General features: G+C 35.8%; 1 protein-coding gene across 2 annotated transcripts in view; it reads right to left on the bottom strand.

Moving 5' to 3' along the window:
- Window positions 1-404: 404 nt before the first annotated feature.
- PPM1A (protein phosphatase, Mg2+/Mn2+ dependent 1A) overlaps window positions 405-19,532 on the bottom strand; it is a 44,619-nt gene continuing 25,491 nt past the window's right edge. For both annotated transcript variants that reach the window (XM_080809320.1, XM_080809321.1), the window contains 5 exons: window positions 10,319-11,172; window positions 7,980-8,097; window positions 3,792-3,900; window positions 2,271-2,328; window positions 405-1,299 (listed from right to left, as the gene is read on the bottom strand). In XM_080809320.1, the coding sequence (XP_080665446.1) occupies window positions 1,270-1,299; window positions 2,271-2,328; window positions 3,792-3,900; window positions 7,980-8,097; window positions 10,319-11,152 (1,149 nt within the window). In that variant the 5' untranslated portion in view covers window positions 11,153-11,172 and the 3' untranslated portion in view covers window positions 405-1,269. The remainder of the gene's footprint in view (window positions 1,300-2,270; window positions 2,329-3,791; window positions 3,901-7,979; window positions 8,098-10,318; window positions 11,173-19,532) is intronic.

Raw genomic sequence — 19,532 nt, 5'->3', positions numbered from 1 at the left:
CTAAAGACATGGGCCAGTTAAGAATCACAGGCAAACACTCTCACACACACACACACACACATACACACACACACACACACCCCTACACACACCCCCACTACAGAGTGTTAGATTGTCAAGCTCTGACAATTATTTTAATTAAACAGTAGGCAAATTCAAGCTGATCCACATCTTAATGAAAAATAAGCAGCCAGAAAGAAATCCATTAAAAAACACATTAAGAAACAACCACAGACTTAAATCTTGTAGTCTTTTTAACGGAAGGGAAACAGTTCCATCGGTGCCTTGAGTAACAGTATTTCCCAATTAAAAGAGACTAACATCTTTCCCCATGAGAAACTTCTCATTTACAATGGCATGGTGTTTTAAAAGGGCGGGGTAAAGGAGGAATTACACATACATGATTAAATTTCTTGTTTGTTAAATCAAGCTTTATTGATAAAATGGAATTCAGAATACCTTACTAGGAACAGCAGCAGGCCCAGCCAATCATGATAGCAAAAACGTGGCAGTCTCCTCCTAGGTGTAGGAAGCTGCTGCTTATCAATTAGTAATTCAAAGTAAGGACTTTTAAAAGAGGTGCAAAGAATCAAGGCATTTTAGCCCCAAGATTGATATTGTTATGAATATACTGTATTACCTGCAATACTCCTGGCAACAAGGCGAGAACAACCTAAAAGACAGTTAAATGAAGGGACCAGCTTATCAACAGTGCCAACCCCACTGCCAAGACAGTTTTCGGTTAACTCCCTGGATGTTCGGCTTTGTAGGATTTTGGAATTCTTCTCCATAATCGTGTGCACATTTGAGCGTCTAGCTACACGGCTGCTGCTCTCCCTGTCCCGACCCCAAGTCCAAACACAACATGACTTGAAAGGACTATGTATCTGTTGCATCACACAACAAGCCAAACATTTTTTGCAACTTTGATAGTGATTTAAAGCAGTTCATAATTAAATATGAGCATTTTGTACAAGGACAATTACACTTTACAAAAAACAAAATCATACAACAAAAATTGCTGGAGTCTGATTTACAACATGAATTATGGTTTGAAATCACGTTTACATAAGTCTCAAATTTACAAAAAAAAAAAAAAAAATCAGTCCTGGGCTAGCTGTTGTACTGCTGAGTTCTCCGTGTGATCCATTCTCACCCACGTCATACGTCCTTCTTTAAAGTTGAGGATGGATGTCTAAAAGGTTCAAGGAAGTTGAGCTGTACTCTCCTTTGGAGGTGAAGGTAAACTCCAGGGCTAAATGAGCAGTTTTACCACATGTCATCAGTTGATGTAGAGTCCTTTATAAAAGGAAACAGAGCAGAACAAGGAACTACATTAAAGCTGAGAGGTGCCAAAATACATTACTTTCCGGATAATGCAGAAAGGTAAACTTTTGTAAAGTTCACATTTAGACTGCAAGTGCTTTTTAAAGTGTGTGTGTGTGTGTGTGTGTGTGTGTGAGAAATATAAGTATTCAATCTGCTCCAAAAACTATCAGCCCTTTGTTTTGTTTTGGAATAAAATATTTTAAATACAATTTTACCATGAGGTTGACCAAATGTATTTCTAAACCAGTATAATTACTAAAAAAAAATTTATTTTCTTCAATTAAAACCCAATTTACCTCCAGAACACTACTTTATATTTCTACACAAGAGATTAAGGCTTTAAGTAATATGTGATTTGAGGAGGTGTCATAATGCAATTTCTATCTCAGAGCTGTAGTTAGCACTGTTCTGTAAACACCACACTACAACTGAATTCTAACCCGGAAATTTAACTGGAGAATAGGACATTCTAATGTCTTTTTATAGTAGAATTCTCTACTTCAGCATTTAAACGAAGTATGCGTTTCAGGGTTCTGAAGTATTTCCAAACATAAAAACTACTTAGTGGAGCTGAGCATTCTGAAGTTCCATTGCAGCTGGTTATAAAACTCAGAATAATTCAAGATTCTGAACAGAGGTATCATTTCCACCTTCAAAAAAATCACTTAGTGGAGGCAAACCTTCTGAAGCTGATTGCTTATAGAGGCTTTAAGAAACAAGAAGAATTCAAAAGGACTTTCTTCTTTTCTGAGAGAGGTGGCCACTCACCATGATTATGTCCCCAGTCACTAGAACTGTGGTACAGCCAGAGCTCAGAGCAATCGATCAGGGGTGTGTGTAAGAGAATGGGTGCAGTGAACAGCTCTGCAGAAACAGGTAGGAAGGATATGCATTTAGAGTGGAGGGAAAGGGAAAGGAGACGGAGCCAAAATGTTACTTACAGTGTCATCATTTTTGTAAGGATTCAGTCTATTGTAAACGGCTTCAATTACATTCCGCCTAAATTTAAAAAAAAAATGCAGAAAGTTAATTCTTTAGAACACAGAACTTTACTAATTCAAAGTTAGGTGCTCAATGTCAAAGATAATCTTATACTCAGAATTATTTTAATTCTGTTTCTTACTGTCAATAGGTATCCTCACTTTACTATATATAATAAATTATTGTAAGGTATTTGAGACCTAGTGTTAAACTAGAGATGAATTTACTCTAAAATATACCATTCCACCAGCCCAATTAACAGAAGACTAAAAGTCATGGTTTAAAAAAAAAAATCAGTCTATATATGGTCTACTTCATTTGAACTGGCTTATGTGGTTATGAGTCAGCAATGATGATGCAGTTTTAAGATCTAATACTAATCTATATTCTTCTTAAGAACTGAACATTAGTTTTGAAGTAGAAGTTTATTTCAACATCTGTTGTGGTAAAATAATTTAGGTAAATTTTACATTTAAATTCGTTTTTTTGTAATGCCCCCTTTAAAAAAACTCTATTAAAGCTAAAATGTCAAATATGACATTTCCCTGCCAAGTCTAAGACATTCTGAATAACATTTTATTAAAACAATCTGTAGTGGTATTTGTAAGTTATAGCCTCCCCTACTTCTAAAATAGATTTGAAGCAATTTCATAGACAGTCATTTCACAGAAGGTCATACTGATGAAAAGATTTCCAAGAAATAAAACCTTCAAATAGGAATTTTAACAACTACTAGAGAAATGATTATAAAGAACATGGCTACATTTAAAGAACAAAGTAGGGAATCAAGTAAATTGTCAATATTATCTTTGTAGGTCCATTATATGGATATCAGACGTAAAAATGTTTGAATTACATAATTTTTTTTTGAATTATAAAATTTCTTAAAGTCTCCACTTTAGTTTATAAAGATGTAAAGCTTAATATCTGACAAAAATTAGTCCAGTTCTATTAACTGAAATGCACACATATAAAGGCAAAAAATGCATCCTCCTATCTTCCCTCATAACAAAATCCAACCAACCAGGAATCAACAACCAAAAACACTGGGAAAATCAGAGATGTAGAAAAATGGCCTAGATGGAGGAAGAGAAAGATGCTCATCCCTGGGGTACTCAAATTTGACTGACAAAATCAAATTAAAATAGTAGCAATAAAAACAACAATCAGAATTTTGTAGTGGTGCGTAATTTAACTTCAAAAATTGTTTCACTGTATTAATTTACTTATCCTATAACCCAAGCCTTCACTAAAGACAGCCTTCAGTATAATGAGTTACACATAATGACATTCTGACACCTATTCTAAACGTGCATCGCGTATCATTAATAGTGAAAAACACTGAACCACAGGCTAAACATTTTGAACATACAGGTAACCGAATCACTTTAGAAATTACATAAGTACACATCTGATCAATGAACACCGTACATTTTTATGTACTGAGATAAATTATTAAGAGTACTCAGAATGTAACTTACTTGCTTGCCAATTCACCCCCTGGTGGGAGGCTGGGGATGTTCTCACTTGCTAATGTGCGCATCACATGGACTAAGTCAGGGACGCCTTCCCCCTGCTTCTTTATGATTTCTGGGGATCAGAAGTACTTTTTTTGTAAGTGTTGTCCAAATTTAATTAAAAAAAAAAAACTGAAACAAAGATAACTTAGGTTTTTAAAGATGGCATTTACCACATCTGAGATTTTCTAAGCTGGTATTAGAAAAAAAAAATCAAGTTGACCTTTGAAAATTTATGACAAAGGGATGCACAAAATGATACAACAAAACGAGATACTTTCCAGATTAACTTCAAAAAATGAAAATAAACAGGATAAAAAGGTGAAAAAAATTTCATGTTAGAATCAACGTATTACGTGATCAAGGATATGGGTATACAAATGAGAATATTCTTAAAATGCCAAACTAGTTACTTCTGAGGAGGTCAACTCCTCTCTTTAGACTAGAAAGAAACATCTTTCCTGAATTTTGCACAGATTTAAAAAAAAAATAACCAATTTCAAAATTTGAATGGAAAAAAAAACTCCTTTAAGTATAAGGGAATTTTCTGATTATATACTAACCAAATCATTTTTACGTAGTTTATATTCGCAAAGTGATACTTAAGTAGCATGTGCAGGTTAGGTTATATAACTGAATACCACTCACAGCTTAATTTTTGTCTGAAATATCTTTAAACAGTAAATAGATACATAACACTTAAAATTAATTTCAAAACATCCAGTTATTAAATGGGTACAGTGATATGATCTGCAGTGTTGCCACAGAGATGCATACTGTCACTCATACCACAGAACACCAATAATTACGTACAACCAACTTAAAGAATTCTCAAACTGTCAAGTATAAGAAGTCTTTACTTGGAGTTTTAGCATATTTCTTCTAAATGCAAGATCATAACAAAGGTATTTGTAATTTAAAAGTTCAAGTTTTGCTCAATTATCTGTTTTTAAGTGTTTATACTAAGAAATTCTCTTTGTCATCATTAGGGCAAGAAAATTATCATTCTAGTTCTCAAATTGTAAATACCTTTGAAAATTACAATGCATATCTTCCATCCTTCGATTAAGTCTCAAAATATCAATTCCTCATTAAAGCCACATATTAAAAGACAGACATTGCTACCCATATTTCTTTAAATGGCTCAAATTGTCCTTTTGGAATTAAGGCCAAATTTTACCATGATTTATTTTTTTTTGGTTTTTTTTTTTTTTTAAAAACCAGTCTTAAATCCGAACAAAAAGCAAGGATCTCAGATTTGGTTTGCCAAGTTCCTTTATTGTATAATCTTTAACATCTAGTATTCTACATGGTTCTAATGCTGGAAATCTGCTGTACAAAAATAAAGGGTTTTGATGTTTACCTAAGCTGCACAATTTCACAATCTAAAGCTGTAATACACTTAACATACAGTCTCTGCTAAGCCAATACAATTATTGGATAGATAACTAAATACAACAGAAATGAACACTGATGAGAAATTTAATCAATGAGAGTATCAGGTCTAAAAAACATTACCTTGATTCATCTATATTTGATGTATCTTACATCTCCTTTATTAAAATATATATTAGGGTATTTTAATTGTGAAGAAAATTACAGGAAGACAAACTCTTTAAAAAAAATTAATGTAAGGCTTTAAAAACAGTTAATATCTCCTATTCCACACAGGACAACACATTTAAACTGTCTTACCATTAACACTACACTAGCATTGCTTCTTCTGCTTTTAAAAAGGAAAACAAGATGAATTTTATGAAATATTTCTTTAATTGCTCTTGGACTATACATTAATTAGAACTGTAAAAAGACTGAATGCTTTTACTAAAGAATATATGTATAGAAGATCTGTTTCCCATACTCAGATATAAACACATTCTGCTCTTCCCTACTCCCCTCCACACCGCGTCTGGGGGATCCTATCAGTTATCTCCAAATTAGCAACTTTAAAGCTTGGGTAGTTAACAGAAAAGATTTTAAAAGTATATATGTACAAGCACAATCTTAAATTGGCTTAGATGGACCACAACCTTAAGTGATATAGTTTAAATTATGAGCTGAGTCTTTTTATCACAACCCTAGAAAGTCAAGTATTTTGAAGGACACAGGTAATAGGAGAGCTAAAAAGGCTTTCCTCTTTTCTATGGCGTGGACAGAGAAGCCAGAAGTATTCAAAGCAAATAAAAGGAGGTTTAGTAGGTCACAGCAGTTTTGAAGCCAGGTATTTAAACAAATAAAGAAAAAAAGAAAGAAAAAAATGTTCAGTGCCTGTTCTGGAAGCTGAATGTAGTATTTTTTACTTAGAACAACTTTTGCAATGTGAATAGTTACATTCTACGTTTTAAAATATAGTAGCAATTTTAATTAACGTAGTATTTATTTTCTAGTTGCAGTCTTATCGAACCTACCTCAATAAAGAATATGAAATTTGATTTGTGACATAATAATCTCAAATTGAATGATACAAGTATAATATTTCAACATATCAAAAATATTGAGATTGATGTAAACTCTGTTCAGGTAGCAATTCTTCCTTGATAAAAAGCAATATAAAACTTAATATTGTAACATAAAATTATGTATCTAAAACAATTATTTAGAACTGCACCAAAAACTTAAAGAGTGTACACTAAAGAGAAAAGTTGTAATTCATTTCTAAAATGTGGTCCTGTTTCATAGTAAATAAAACTAAAGTATTTATTCATTAAATCAATAAGAAAACATATACCCAAGTTACTTTTTTTTTAACCCAAGTTACTTTAAAGTGCCAATAAACCACATACCAATTTATCCCAATACATATTCTTACTGTTTCATTTTTCCACTAGCCAGCAGTCTGAACCAATGTGATATGACTTGGTAGCATTCTAAATACTTTACTGTATTATAAATAAATAACATATCAAAATGATTTATTTAAAATATAAAAATTCCAAGAGCCTTGGGTAATAGTGAGAAAACAAACTCAGTGAATAGTATGTCCAATGAGTGAAATACTAAACAGTACATACAGATACTAGATATATCACTATCAAGTGGGGGAGAGCAATAAAAACAAAATAGCAGCTCTAGATAGTACTGAAAGTCAAAACCAATCATGATTCTAATAGCAGACTGATTATAATTGATATCAAACAGTAAAAAGGGAGAAAACAAAATTAAAGTGCATATTAATTTTAATAATGCAGGCACAGCAGGATATAATAGTGTGTAGGTCAATGTTTACATGCTATTAGATCTTTAACGTGCAAATTCATTGACATTAGGAGCCCAAAATGCATTTTAACGCTATCATAGGCATGTCAAGTTTTTCTGCTTAAAAGAAACTGCATAATCACAAGCTTATTGCATATATGCAGCCAAATGGAATTATCTGGGGAGACTTAGCATTTAAAGCAGTAGCTTCGTAAAAGGTCGTTTATATTTTTTCAAATATTTAAAGGCATTACACTTGAGAGTTACAAACATCTTTCTAGTTGTCTCAAAGTAATTTGCAGAATTATGACAAATATATTCCTGAAATTCCCAACTTATTTCTTGCTTTTATTCAGCATTTGTATTTCTGCCAAGTAGAAACCTAGTGTATCTTCTATTCAGGTCTATGTTGTCTTGGTGAGGAAGTTTATGGCTTAATCAAGAAGCCTTGAAAACAGTTTAAATAAATTTTTAAAAGCTGTGGCACATGGAAGTTCCTAATAACCAGGCTGTAATCTTCAAGTTATTAAAAAAAAATCCTAAAGACCTTAAATTCATACACATAGCTTTACACAGAAAGATGGTATTCCGATTATCACCATCATAAATAAACTGTTTATAATTAAATAAACCACAAAGCAGACTTTCCTGGCATAAAACTACACATGCCAGTGAATTCATCAAGAATTTTAAAGCATACAAACACTTTTTAGCCTTTTTAAACAAAAGTATCCTGAACAGAATGTACAGGGTCACACTAGTTCTTATTTCTAATATAACTGTAATAGGACAATCAAAAACATCTGAACAGTTACTACAGAAATGCCCTTTCCCACTTTTGTACACTAAACACTAGATGTCAAAGGCATGTAAAGATCTAAAAGCTAAAATATTAAAGTTTGATTTTGTTGAGGTTTTTCTTTAATAAAGCTACTTATTTTTTGTTAAATGATCCACCTTCTACTCTGCTTTCCAGGTACTTGTCCAATTCTGCCTCCTTCTTCACTGCTTCTGGTGATACTTTGGGTGCATTTGGAAAACAGATCAATATCACACTCATATTGTCTCGACTTCCCTGGGAAGAAAAAAGTTGGAGAAATATTACGCTTTCTTCTTGCTCTTTAAAGCCTTGAAAACTTTTACAGCCATGACAATTTTAATTATACTTGTCCTAGTAATGCCATATATATATATATATATATATGTTGTTTTTAAGGAGGAAAAAATATGCATATGTGGAGAGGCACCCCCCTCCCCCAAACACATACAGTGTATATGGTATACAGTATAACCAACACTCCAAAAGATAGGAGAAGTACTACAGGCTAACCTCCATTGTAACAATCATTTTATTTTTAAATGCTATAAAACAAAAATACTACCAAACATTTACTGGTGGCCTACTTAATTTGAAGATACCGAACACAAATACACACACACACACACACACACACACACACACACTCTCACTCACTCAATCAACAAAACAGAAAATTCCAGAGGATTTGACCTATAGTTACATGTATACTCAACAAATTTATATTTAAAATATTTGGAAGCCAATTAATTTGCTTCATAATAAATATAAATATGGAATTAGTAGTAAAACTAAATATATATAATTTAAAAACCAGTTTTTTAACTTTCATAATTTTAAAAAATGGCTTAACTTTTAGGAAGTACATTCATTTTCAAAGACACCTATTCAAAATGCTGTAATTAAAATACTTGAATCAATGTTAGCCTCCTCATATTCCCCTCCCTATTAGGAATTAGAGTTAACTTTTACAAATTATGTATTTGATTCGTCAATATGGGAAAACTGACCTTATACCATAAGTTTAAGCAAACCATACAAAGAATTTAATATCAAAAAGAATCTTGGTGAAAAACAGTATAAAATGTGGCAAGTGACAGGGTACTGAATAATTTTTTAAAATGGAGAATGCAGATAAGATAAAGTATTAGCTGAGTCAAAACTGACTAGTGTCTGAACGTGACAATTCTCTCCAGGAAAACAGCTTTTAATCTAGCCAACAACTATTTAATTCTCAAGAGCTACAGAATAAGGCCAATAAATAGATACTACTTTTATGCGCACTAAAAGGGACAAAGAACACAGGCACCACTGTTCAGCTCTCCTCAAATTCAGCAATCAATAGTTTGCACTATTAAGTCATTGCTCTATTGGTTTTTTTTAAAACTATGTGCTGGATGTTACATAAACTTGATTTGTTACATAAACCTGATTTCTAAGTATGATCAGATTTTTAATTAAGATTTTAAGTAGAGCTGGCAGTATGCTTATAACACTACAAAGAACAGTAAGATGACTTTCTATTTCTGCACGTTGAGAGAAAATCAAATATGCAGTCCCAGAAGAGCTTTACAAAATCAACATTTGTTAGAGGAAAAGAAAGAAAATCAAAGAACAAGTTAATGAACAGTATGGGCAAAAAATTTAATTTCTCAGTAGTCCTATGAGTTAGCTACTATGAGCTCCATTCAATAGCTGAGAGAGGTCAAACAATTTGTCTGAGATTGTGGAGTACAAAAGAGACAGAGGTAAGCCTGACTGAAGGCCTGCCTCTTCAGTCTGCTTCCTCTTGCTTCAGCTTCCACATCTGTAAGATAAAGGGGCTGAGCTGGCTCATCTACGTACATGACCCCTTTGATCATCACAACAGCCCCATGAGACAGGGGGATAACATCTCTTACCTTTTTTACAGTTAAAGAAACTGATTTTCCAGACAGCTTAAATAGCTTACCTGAAGTCATACTCAGTCTCATACCAAGTTCTTCTGACTCCACGTTCAAGGCTATTTTTATTACATCAAACCAAGTGATCACTAAATTCTCTGTTTCTGCTACAGATTGATTAGACTATAGTCTCAAAGTACTTCCATGAATGTATGGTGATTTCATATGATTAAAATAAAATATTAAAATTCTACAATGCTTTTCATTTATTAGACACAAAGGCCTAACCCTCCCCCATGCCTTTCCTTTTAAGACATGCACTCTGATACAGTCTTTCTGCCTTTGATAATCTCCCACAATATTAAAAAGCTGAGGTAGTCATGGTTACTAAAAGACCATTTAGATTATAATTCTTGCATTGGGTAATTTCTTTCTAAAAAAAAGTCCCTAAATTTTCATAATTGGTAAAGAGTATCCTACAGTTTTGTGCCAAGAATTTATTTCTGAGAACTACAGTTTCTATAATGATTAAATACTAGAGTAATAGTTAAGATGACATAAAACCATTTTTATCTCTTAAAAGAAAGTCTAACTACCTTATACAAACAGGTGTCGACTACTTCATTGCAAACTTTCTCAAGGTCATCAGTGACTTCAAGTCTGGATCTTACAAAATCACAGAGCTCTTCATTTCCCATAACATCCCAAATACCATCACATGCAAGGATAATGAACTGATCATCTTCTTCAGATCTTTCAATATCATGGACTTCAGGCTCTGGTGAGACAAGCTGCTCTGTAGGACCTTTTCCATGGACACATTTGTAATCAAAGTCCCCAAGGGCCCTCGATACAGCCAGAGAGCCATTCACACGCTGAATCATGACAGAACCACCTGCATTCTGAATTCGTTCTTTTTCCAGCGGATTACTTGGTTTGTGATCTTGTGTGAAGAAGTGAACTTTCCTGTTTCTACAAAGTAAACCTCTCGAGTCTCCACAGTTAATGAAATAAGTATGTTGAGGAGAAATTAAGACACCCACAGCTGTTGACCCACTTCTATCTGCACCATGTTTCTTCTCTGACATAACTCTCATGTGTTCATCAATCTCCAGAAAACCTGTTCTGATTCCATTCTTTACATTTTCCACAGAAGGTGCTCCTGCAGACCCTTTAAAATCCTGGTTATTGGTGATGTGATCTAACAAATGCTCACAGCAGTATTTGGCAACCTGAGAACCAGCATGCCCATCATACACAGCAAAGAATGACCATGTTTCAAGTCCACTTGGCAAACCGATCACAGCCGTATGTGCATCCTCCATTTCAACTCGCCAACCTTGCATGCTGCTTAGCCCATACCGCAACCCATTACCCTGCCCCTGGGCGTTATGTTTTTCCATCTTTGGCTTGTCTAAAAATGCTCCCATTATGTCTTGATATTCTAGGTCTGCAAAAGAAGAGAAACAGGAAAGTTAATAACTATCTTATATACAAAACACAGATCCAACAATATTTTTAAGAGTGAAGAAGATACAAAGAAAGCTTTAAATAAGAAGTCACAACTCTTATAAGCAGACACTCCTTGTGTTGCTGACTTGGAACCTAGAGATTAACAAGAAAGAGGCTGAAGAGAAGAAGAGGCTGATCAGGCACAGGTTAGAATGAGCAACAGGCAGAGAGAACTAAAGCATCAGAATAAAAGTAGCTGACCTGACACTCCCCCACCAGGCACAACCACTTGAGGCAGAAAGGAGACTGGCAGTGGTCATCAGCTTATGTGAACCAGGCCAAGTGTTTCAAGATGCAATGAGTATGTGAATCTCTTAGGGAATCTCAGACCTAAATTGTATGTGTATGTTAATCCAGAAAAAGCCCAAGGAATTCATAACATACCAAAAGCCTACTAATTCAAACATCTTGGTTGAACATTTAGGATTTTCCAGTTTTATTCTGAACTACCTAGAGTTTTATTGCTACTACATGAACCCTCTGAAAAAGTAAAAAATGACCTACTCACAATGATCCAAATTTGCACTCATTCCTTTAAGTCTTTGCTCATGTCAGTCCCCTTAACTGGAATCCCCTGCCCCTCCTCCCTACTTACAGAAAAATGTATATCCATCTTTTAAAGTCTACTTCAAATTCTACCTTCTCCACAGGTTTTTCAGTCTCTGACAAAGCCATTAAGTTATTAAATTATCACAGGGAGTACAACCTCAATTATCAAGTTGCAAAGCAAAACCAGCCTATTGTGATCTACTGATGCCCTATTACTTTAGCAGTAATAAAATGTATATTTATTATTAGTATATGCTATGACCATTAGGTATTAATAGTGAAGGAGACTAGAGGGCCTAGAAACAGCCATATGGACAAGGATTAGCTAATGTAATCCTTTCCCAATAATCAAAAGCTAAAAACTCTGGTCTGAAAGGGGCCCACACAACGCAGGGGGACAGTTGGTTAGAACTTAGGTTGACCTTTACTTGAGCAATAGCCTAGGAATGTAGAGATGTGGGGTACAAATCATCAAATAAGTCACAGTGGAACTCAAACCAAACTGAAAGAAGGCTAGAATTAAATTTAATGCTGGTAAAGTGGGGAGGCAAAATAGGGCTTAGGTAAAAGTACCTAGGTAAATCTGGATGCAGTTATGAGACTAAGGGATTGATGATACTAGTGAGGCTAAGCTTTGAGAAGAAGTTGGGAGAGAAAAGGTTAAGAAAAACTCCTTAGGAAGGTTACAGTGTCCCAGTAGCCTTTCCCCCTCTTCTTCTCCTACCAGGGCCAAACCTATATACAGGAGAGAAGTCTGGCTGATTAGTGTGATAAAACAATCTCCTGTCTACTCCTCTGTCCCCTATTATAATTCCACTAATGAAGGTAAATAAGGAAAACGAGTCATCATTTACTCCTTATGGCAGTATTCATCAGATTACCAGATACCAAGTTGATATACATTATTATGACAAGAGTGCTTTGACTGGACAAAGAATAACATAATGATAATAACTTAATAGCAGATAATGTTTAAGAATAAGTCTAAATCATTCATTCTGAACAACCCTCTAAAGTGAGTAATATCTTCCATTTGTAGATGAATCTCAGTGAGACTAAAGAATGGCCAAGGTAACTCAACTGATAAATTTAGAGGAATCAAGACTCTAATTCAAGCCTCTCTGAATCTAAAGCACCATTTACTACTAAGGCAATGGTCTTGATCATAGATATACAAAAGGATTATTTATGGACTTTTTGAAAAATTACAATTAACAAATCAGAACTTCCAGGGTAGGGTTGGAACCAAGGCACCTGCATATCTGTAAAAAAGATTAGATGAGATGCCTAGATAAGTACATCTAGATGGCTAGATGATGACTGAGCCATTGTGAAGTTAAGTCATCTGCTGAAGGTCAACAGCAATTTGCCTTATCTCTGTACCTCAATTCCTTTAGCTAGGCTAAAGGGAAGGAGAGAGAGATAGTTAAGATGTTTGATAATCTAGCATTCCTCGTCTGTACAATGAACATATTTATACTTACCTCTGAATGTTGCTTCAAGATTTAAATGAGGTAGGCAAAAATAAGGTATTCAGTGAACTATTTAATTATTACTACATTCCTACATATATAGTCACATTAGATTCTGGTATTACCTAACAAGGAATTTACTTTCTTTGGCAGAAAAGCCCAGTAGCTACTTTCCAGATGTACATGTAAAACTACCAAATAAATAATTATTTGAAGACAGGGTAAAATTTCTAAAAACAAAACCCAAACTTTTGAAAATATGTATTAGAGATGTGAAAATTTAACAAACCAAGCCAGCCATCTGATAAAATTTTAGGTCCAGCCCATAGCAAATATAAAAATATACATTAAGGACAAATTATTAATTTAGTGGTTGTACTTTCACATAGTGAAAATAGACAATTCAGAAATCTTACCTCCTGGGATTCTGAGTAATTTGTAGAATCCTAGTGAAGCAGCCAACAATAGCTACATAAATGCAGCAGATGGTTATGTAAACATAATACCAGAAATTACTTACTTATAAATACTATGTTTACATAGTCATCTTCCAGAAGTGGACTACTAATTATGTAGTCAAATTATTAAATTGGCATCTATCTATAAACAGTAAATCCCAAGGGGTTTAATTTGCCCAAGAAAGCTTAATCTAGTTTCTGAGAGAAATTCCAGTTCTTGCATTGCCTAAAATCTCCTCTGAGCACATGCTGAATGGATCTCACCACAACACTAGCTTATCAGTTGATCTGAACTTTTCAAAACAAAATACTATGACAATCGCAAGACTGAACTCCTCTTTGATATAACCAGAAATTTGGGTGAACACTTTTTGTCTCTGAAAACCAAACTAACTCCTAAATTGAAAAATTCTAAGGCTGGGCCAGGAAGTCATTCATTAAGATTCAGCCATTGGCTTTTATTAAGCAAAATTGATCTCATCATCATAGCAGAAAGTCTTAAACTTGTTATTTGGTTTAATCTGCTTTTAAATCCCAATAAAAGATCTATATATTCAACAAATTAGCCCAGAAATAAGAATTACTCAAGTGACAGTTTGAGCAGTCTCCTAGTGAAAAAAAAAAAGAGAGGAATAAAACCATATAAGGCTTTTTTCTGTTTATCTATGGGGACACAAGCTAATATAGAACTCCTCCAGGGTCCACAAACAGAGGACAAAATAAGACATGTAAACAATGTGGAGAAATTATATTTTAAAGATTAGGGGGAATTGGGGAGGACTATATATACAAGAGAGACTAGGAGCTCCTTAGGAAAGAGGGGGAATATGGAACAATACACAACAGTGTACACAATATGGCAAAATTCAAGTCATTTGCAGTGGGATGTGAGATGTAAACTCTCCACTGATACCAAATATTTAGCGTATTCTACACTGCCCACTAATGCTTATATGTGAATAGACTTTGTCAAACATGAAGACAAATGTTCACCTGACCTCTAAAATGCACATTTACTGAACGATAGGATTTATAAGTTTTGTTTTGTTTTTTTAAGATTTGTTTATTTGATACAGAGAGAGAGCTAGCAAGAGAGCACAAGCAGAGGGAGAAGCAGGCTCCCTGCCGAGCAAGGAACCCCATGTGGGTTGGAGTCCTGTGATCACGTCCTGAGCTGAAGGCAGACTGACTGAGCCACCAAGATGCCCCCTGAATGATAGAATTTAACCAATATACTGCAGAGCTGGGGTTCAGTGAAGAAACACAGACCCCTTGTGGCTGTATCTCTGCAAAGGATAATTTAGAATACACAAACTACTTTTGACTTCCCAAGCTTTAAGACATGGTAATTCATAAATTATATTTTGTAATCCAAGGCAGCCACGTCAAAGTTATTTATGGTAATGACAAATAACTGCATCGACAAAACTTTATACCAATTTGAGAAAGGAAAAAGGCTAATCTTTGGGTAATTTTTCTCTCATTTGAGTCTGAAATTTCTAATTGACCTTTATTTTTAAAAAAATGATTATACAGGGGTACCTGGGTGGCGCAATTGGTGAAGCATCTGACTCGATTTCAGCTCAGGTCATGATCTCAGGATCCTGACATTGAGCCCTGCGCTTAAGATGCTCTCTCTCCCTCTCCCCTTGCCCTCCTCTCTCTCTTTAAAAAAAAAAAAAAAAAAAGATTACACGTATTTATATTTACAAATTTAATTGTGATTAACTTGTAAAACACATAAGAGCCAAAATGTAGAAATGGTCTGTGTAAATCTATTTTACAAATGAGAAAGCACACATCTGCTGAAGGTCACAAAGCTGGTTCAACAGTAAAAGCTGAAAATAGGAACCTATGTTTCTGGAACTTTACTGCAATTCTATAAATCCTGTCCTGTGTACTTACTTGCAAATGAAGGTAATGGGAATCTAAAAACAGGCTTTTTAAAGGCCACACATAAGTAGGGAAGATTGTCACAGAACAATGCTGAAACTCCCTTAAGTGCCATTTTTTCCTCTGCCTACTCTACCTTCTTTTCTAAATTTCTACACTGCCAAAGATAAAGGATGAAAAAGAAGGAAAGGTAAAGAGAAAAGGGAAAAAAAGCAATAAATCTAAACTTTGTTTTTTTGTCTGGGACTGAGGGAAAACCAGAGTGAACAATTTCTGGCAAAGCTAATCTCAAATACTCAGGGGCTAAATAAAATGTAATAATGAGCAAGGAAAAATAAGAGGATATATATTTAAAGGTTCAGAAGTTATGGGGGAGAAGGGGACACACAACACACCTCAATATTCATTATCTCCAAACTAGAAACAACCCGTTAAGATATGAGATGACACTCAATGAATGAAACTACAGGCTGTCAACTTTAAATAAGTAAATAAATAAATAAAGGCACTCTAAAAGTAGGTACATGGAAATGAAAAACAATTATTGAACTAAAAATTATAACAGACAGAATGAATAGCCAACTGGATACCATAGGGGGGGAAAATCAAACCAATAAATGAGATCACCTCAAGGAATTCTTTTAGAACTCAGGTCTTTCTTCATCTTGCTAATTCCAACATACAAACCCACCCACATCTGTACCCATCCTATCGCCATACCTTTCTGTTATAAAAGAGGACTCTCTGTGCTCTCACTTAACATAAATCCCTCTACTAGAGCTTTGAGGCCCATGCTTCAAAGGAATCTTATACTACTTACATGTCTTCTCTGGAACCTTACACTATTATCCTCCTCTTCTTTATATTTAACCTCTCCTTTTCAATTGGAGTACAATTTTTAAAGACACTCAGATATCAACCATTACTAATTAAGTCTTTATGTAACTCCTCCTCCTGTAGCTACCCTTCTGTTTTTCCCTTCCCTTTGGAGTTTAACTTCTTAAACACACGTGTTTATGCTCCACACTGCTGCATGGCCATCCCACCAAAATAAGCTCCTCCAAGTTGCTTAATCCAGTGGACAGGTTTAGTCCTCGTTTCATTGCTTAGTCCTCGTTTCATTGCTTACAACAGCATTCAACATTCCCTCTTCCAACTTCCCACTGGCTTTTCAAGATGCTACACACTCTCAGCTTTTCTCCTGCCCCTGGCTTTTCCGTCCTTGTTCCCTCTGCAGGCCCATCTTCATCTTCCAAGCCATTAAATACTGACATTCAAGGCTTAGACCTAAGCCCTTTTCTCACTTTATGTTGGCTTCCAAACTACTATTCATGTGTATGGGGGAAAGGGAACCGGATGATATTTTAAAATACACAAGGACTCGAAGTATACACTCATAATTTTTTAATAAGAAATCCAGCCAAGCATTTACTCACTGTGTTTTAAAACTAAGTTTATCTCTATGACTTGTCATTTAACTCTTAAATAACCTGCTTCTTAAAAATAATCTAAAAAACAAAATCCCATATATAAAGTAAAAGTAGGTTGGGAAATTGCCCACTTATCAAATTTAATACTACAGAGACACCCCCTTTATGTGTATAAATACAAATACCGTTCATAAGATTAAACTTAAAAAGTTAGAGATGTATCCAATATATGACTTTGGACAAATCCTTTAGCTTAACTTCTAACTCTTGAGATTCCTTGATAAACAAACAAGAATGATTAGCCACTTTCAGAACAATTACCTTGTTCTGAGAAATGCATAAGCAAGAAGCCTAAAGTTCTAAGAGTACCTAGGTAAATGGCATCAGTAAATAATACTTCAGTCTAAAATCATGCTGATGAATTCCACTTAAAAATATTTATTCTTAATACCAAGATAAAAATTATGAGATAAAATTATTTTACAACAGAAGAGTCAAGTTGTAGAGAATGAAAAAAGAAAAAACCAGCTACCAATCAGGACTATAAGCTGGTAGCCTGAATTTGATCTTCACATACATTTTTAGCCCCTGACCCTGAACAGGGGCATTCTCCAGTGCCCCTACTACTCCTTCCGGACCACATGGCATCTGAGTTTGCATCATTTGAGAAAGAGGACAATACATACAATCCATGAGGATTTACTCTAATCTGATTTTTCATGAAGTGGCCACCTCAACTCAAAGTAGCAAAACAAAATGATACCTGTAAAAGGCTGAATAATGGCTTCAAAAGTACCAGGTCCGAATCCTATAAATATCACCTTATCTGGAAAGAGTCTTTGCAGGCATGGTTAATTAGTTAAGAAACTTGGAATGAGGGGATTATTTTGGATTACATATTGGGGCCCTTAAATGCAATCTCAAGCACCCTTGAAAAAGAGGCAGAGGAAGAATTCTCACAGAGAAGTGAAGATAGAGCAAAGAGAGATTTGAAGATGCTGGCACTTGAAGATTACAGAGACATATAGCTACAATCCAAAGAATGTTGCATTCTTCCTAAAGCCTCCAGAGTGAACACACTCCTGCCAACACCTTGACTTTGGCCCAGTGAAACTAATTTTGGACTTATGCCCTCTAGAATGGTAAGAGAATAAATGCGTATGACAAATAAGAAACTAGAATATAAAAAGTATTAATAGAGCTAAGGAAAGAAATTTTAAGAGATTAAAAATTATTGGAGATCAGGAGGAGTCAAGATGGCGGAGAAGTAGCAGGCTGAGACGACATCGGGTAGCAGGAGATCAGCTAGATAGCTTATCTAACCATTGTGAACACCTATAAATCCAACGGGAAATCGAAGAGAAGAAGAGCAACAATCCCAGAAACAGAAAATCGATCACTTTCTGAAAGGTAGGACCTGCGGAGAAGTGAATCCAAAGCGACGGGAAGATAGACCCCGGGGGGAGGGGCCGGCACCCGGCAAGCGGCGGAGCGACGGAGCACAAAACCGGGACTTTTAAAAGTCGGCTCCACTGGGAGACATCGCTCCAGAGGCTAAACTGGGGGGAAACCCAGGCGGGGTCAGCATAACCCCAGGACCCGCGGGGTCACAGAAGGACTGGGGGTGTCTGAGTGCCGCAGAGCTCGCAGGTATTAGAGCGGGGAAGCCGGCTATAGCGACAAAGCCGAGGAGTGAGCTCTAAGCCCGGGGTTACCTTGTGCCGGTCACAGGCTGGGTGGGCTCGGAGCGCGGCCGGAGGCCACGGAGACAAAAGCGACCCGGCGCTTTTCTCCAGCTCCAACAATTGACTGCTTTCCTCGAGGCGCGACCGCAAGCCAGGGAGGCGGGGCTATTGGGCGCTTTGCTCTGAGAGCGCACTGAGGAGCGGAACCCCAAGCTCTAGGCTCCTCTGGGCCGAGAGATTGGGAGGCCGCCATCTTCATTCCCGTCCTCCGGAACTCTACGGAAAGCGCTCAGGGAACAAAAGCTCCCGAAAGCGAACCCGAGCGGATTACTTAGCCCGGCCCTTGGCAAGGGCGGTGGAATTCCGCCTGCGGCAAAGACACTTGAGAATCACTACAACAGGCCCCTCCCCCAGAAGATCAACAAGAAACCATCCAAAACCAACTTCAGTCACCAAGAACAGCGGAATTCCACAGCAGGAGAAAGCAAATCCTACCTGGACAAAATGACAAGGCGGAAAAACTCACCTCAAAAAAAAGAACAAGAGGCCGTACCGAAGGCTGGAGACCTAATCAATACAGACATAGGTAGCATGACAGATCTAGAGTTCAGAATGACAATTCTCAAGGTTCTAGCCGGGCTCGAAAAAGGCATAGAAGATATTAGAGAAACCCTCTCCGGAGAGATAAAAGCCCTTTCTGGAGAAATAAAAGAACTAAAATCTAACCAAGTTGAAATCAAAAAGGCTATTCATGAGGTGCAATCAAAAATGGAAGCTCTCACTGCCAGGATAAATGAGGCAGAAGAAAGAA

The sequence above is a fragment of the Martes martes genome (assembly GCF_963455335.1).
Source record: "Martes martes genome assembly, chromosome: 7".
Taxonomy (NCBI): domain Eukaryota; kingdom Metazoa; phylum Chordata; class Mammalia; order Carnivora; family Mustelidae; genus Martes; species Martes martes.
This window is presented reverse-complemented; position numbering and strand designations above follow the sequence as displayed.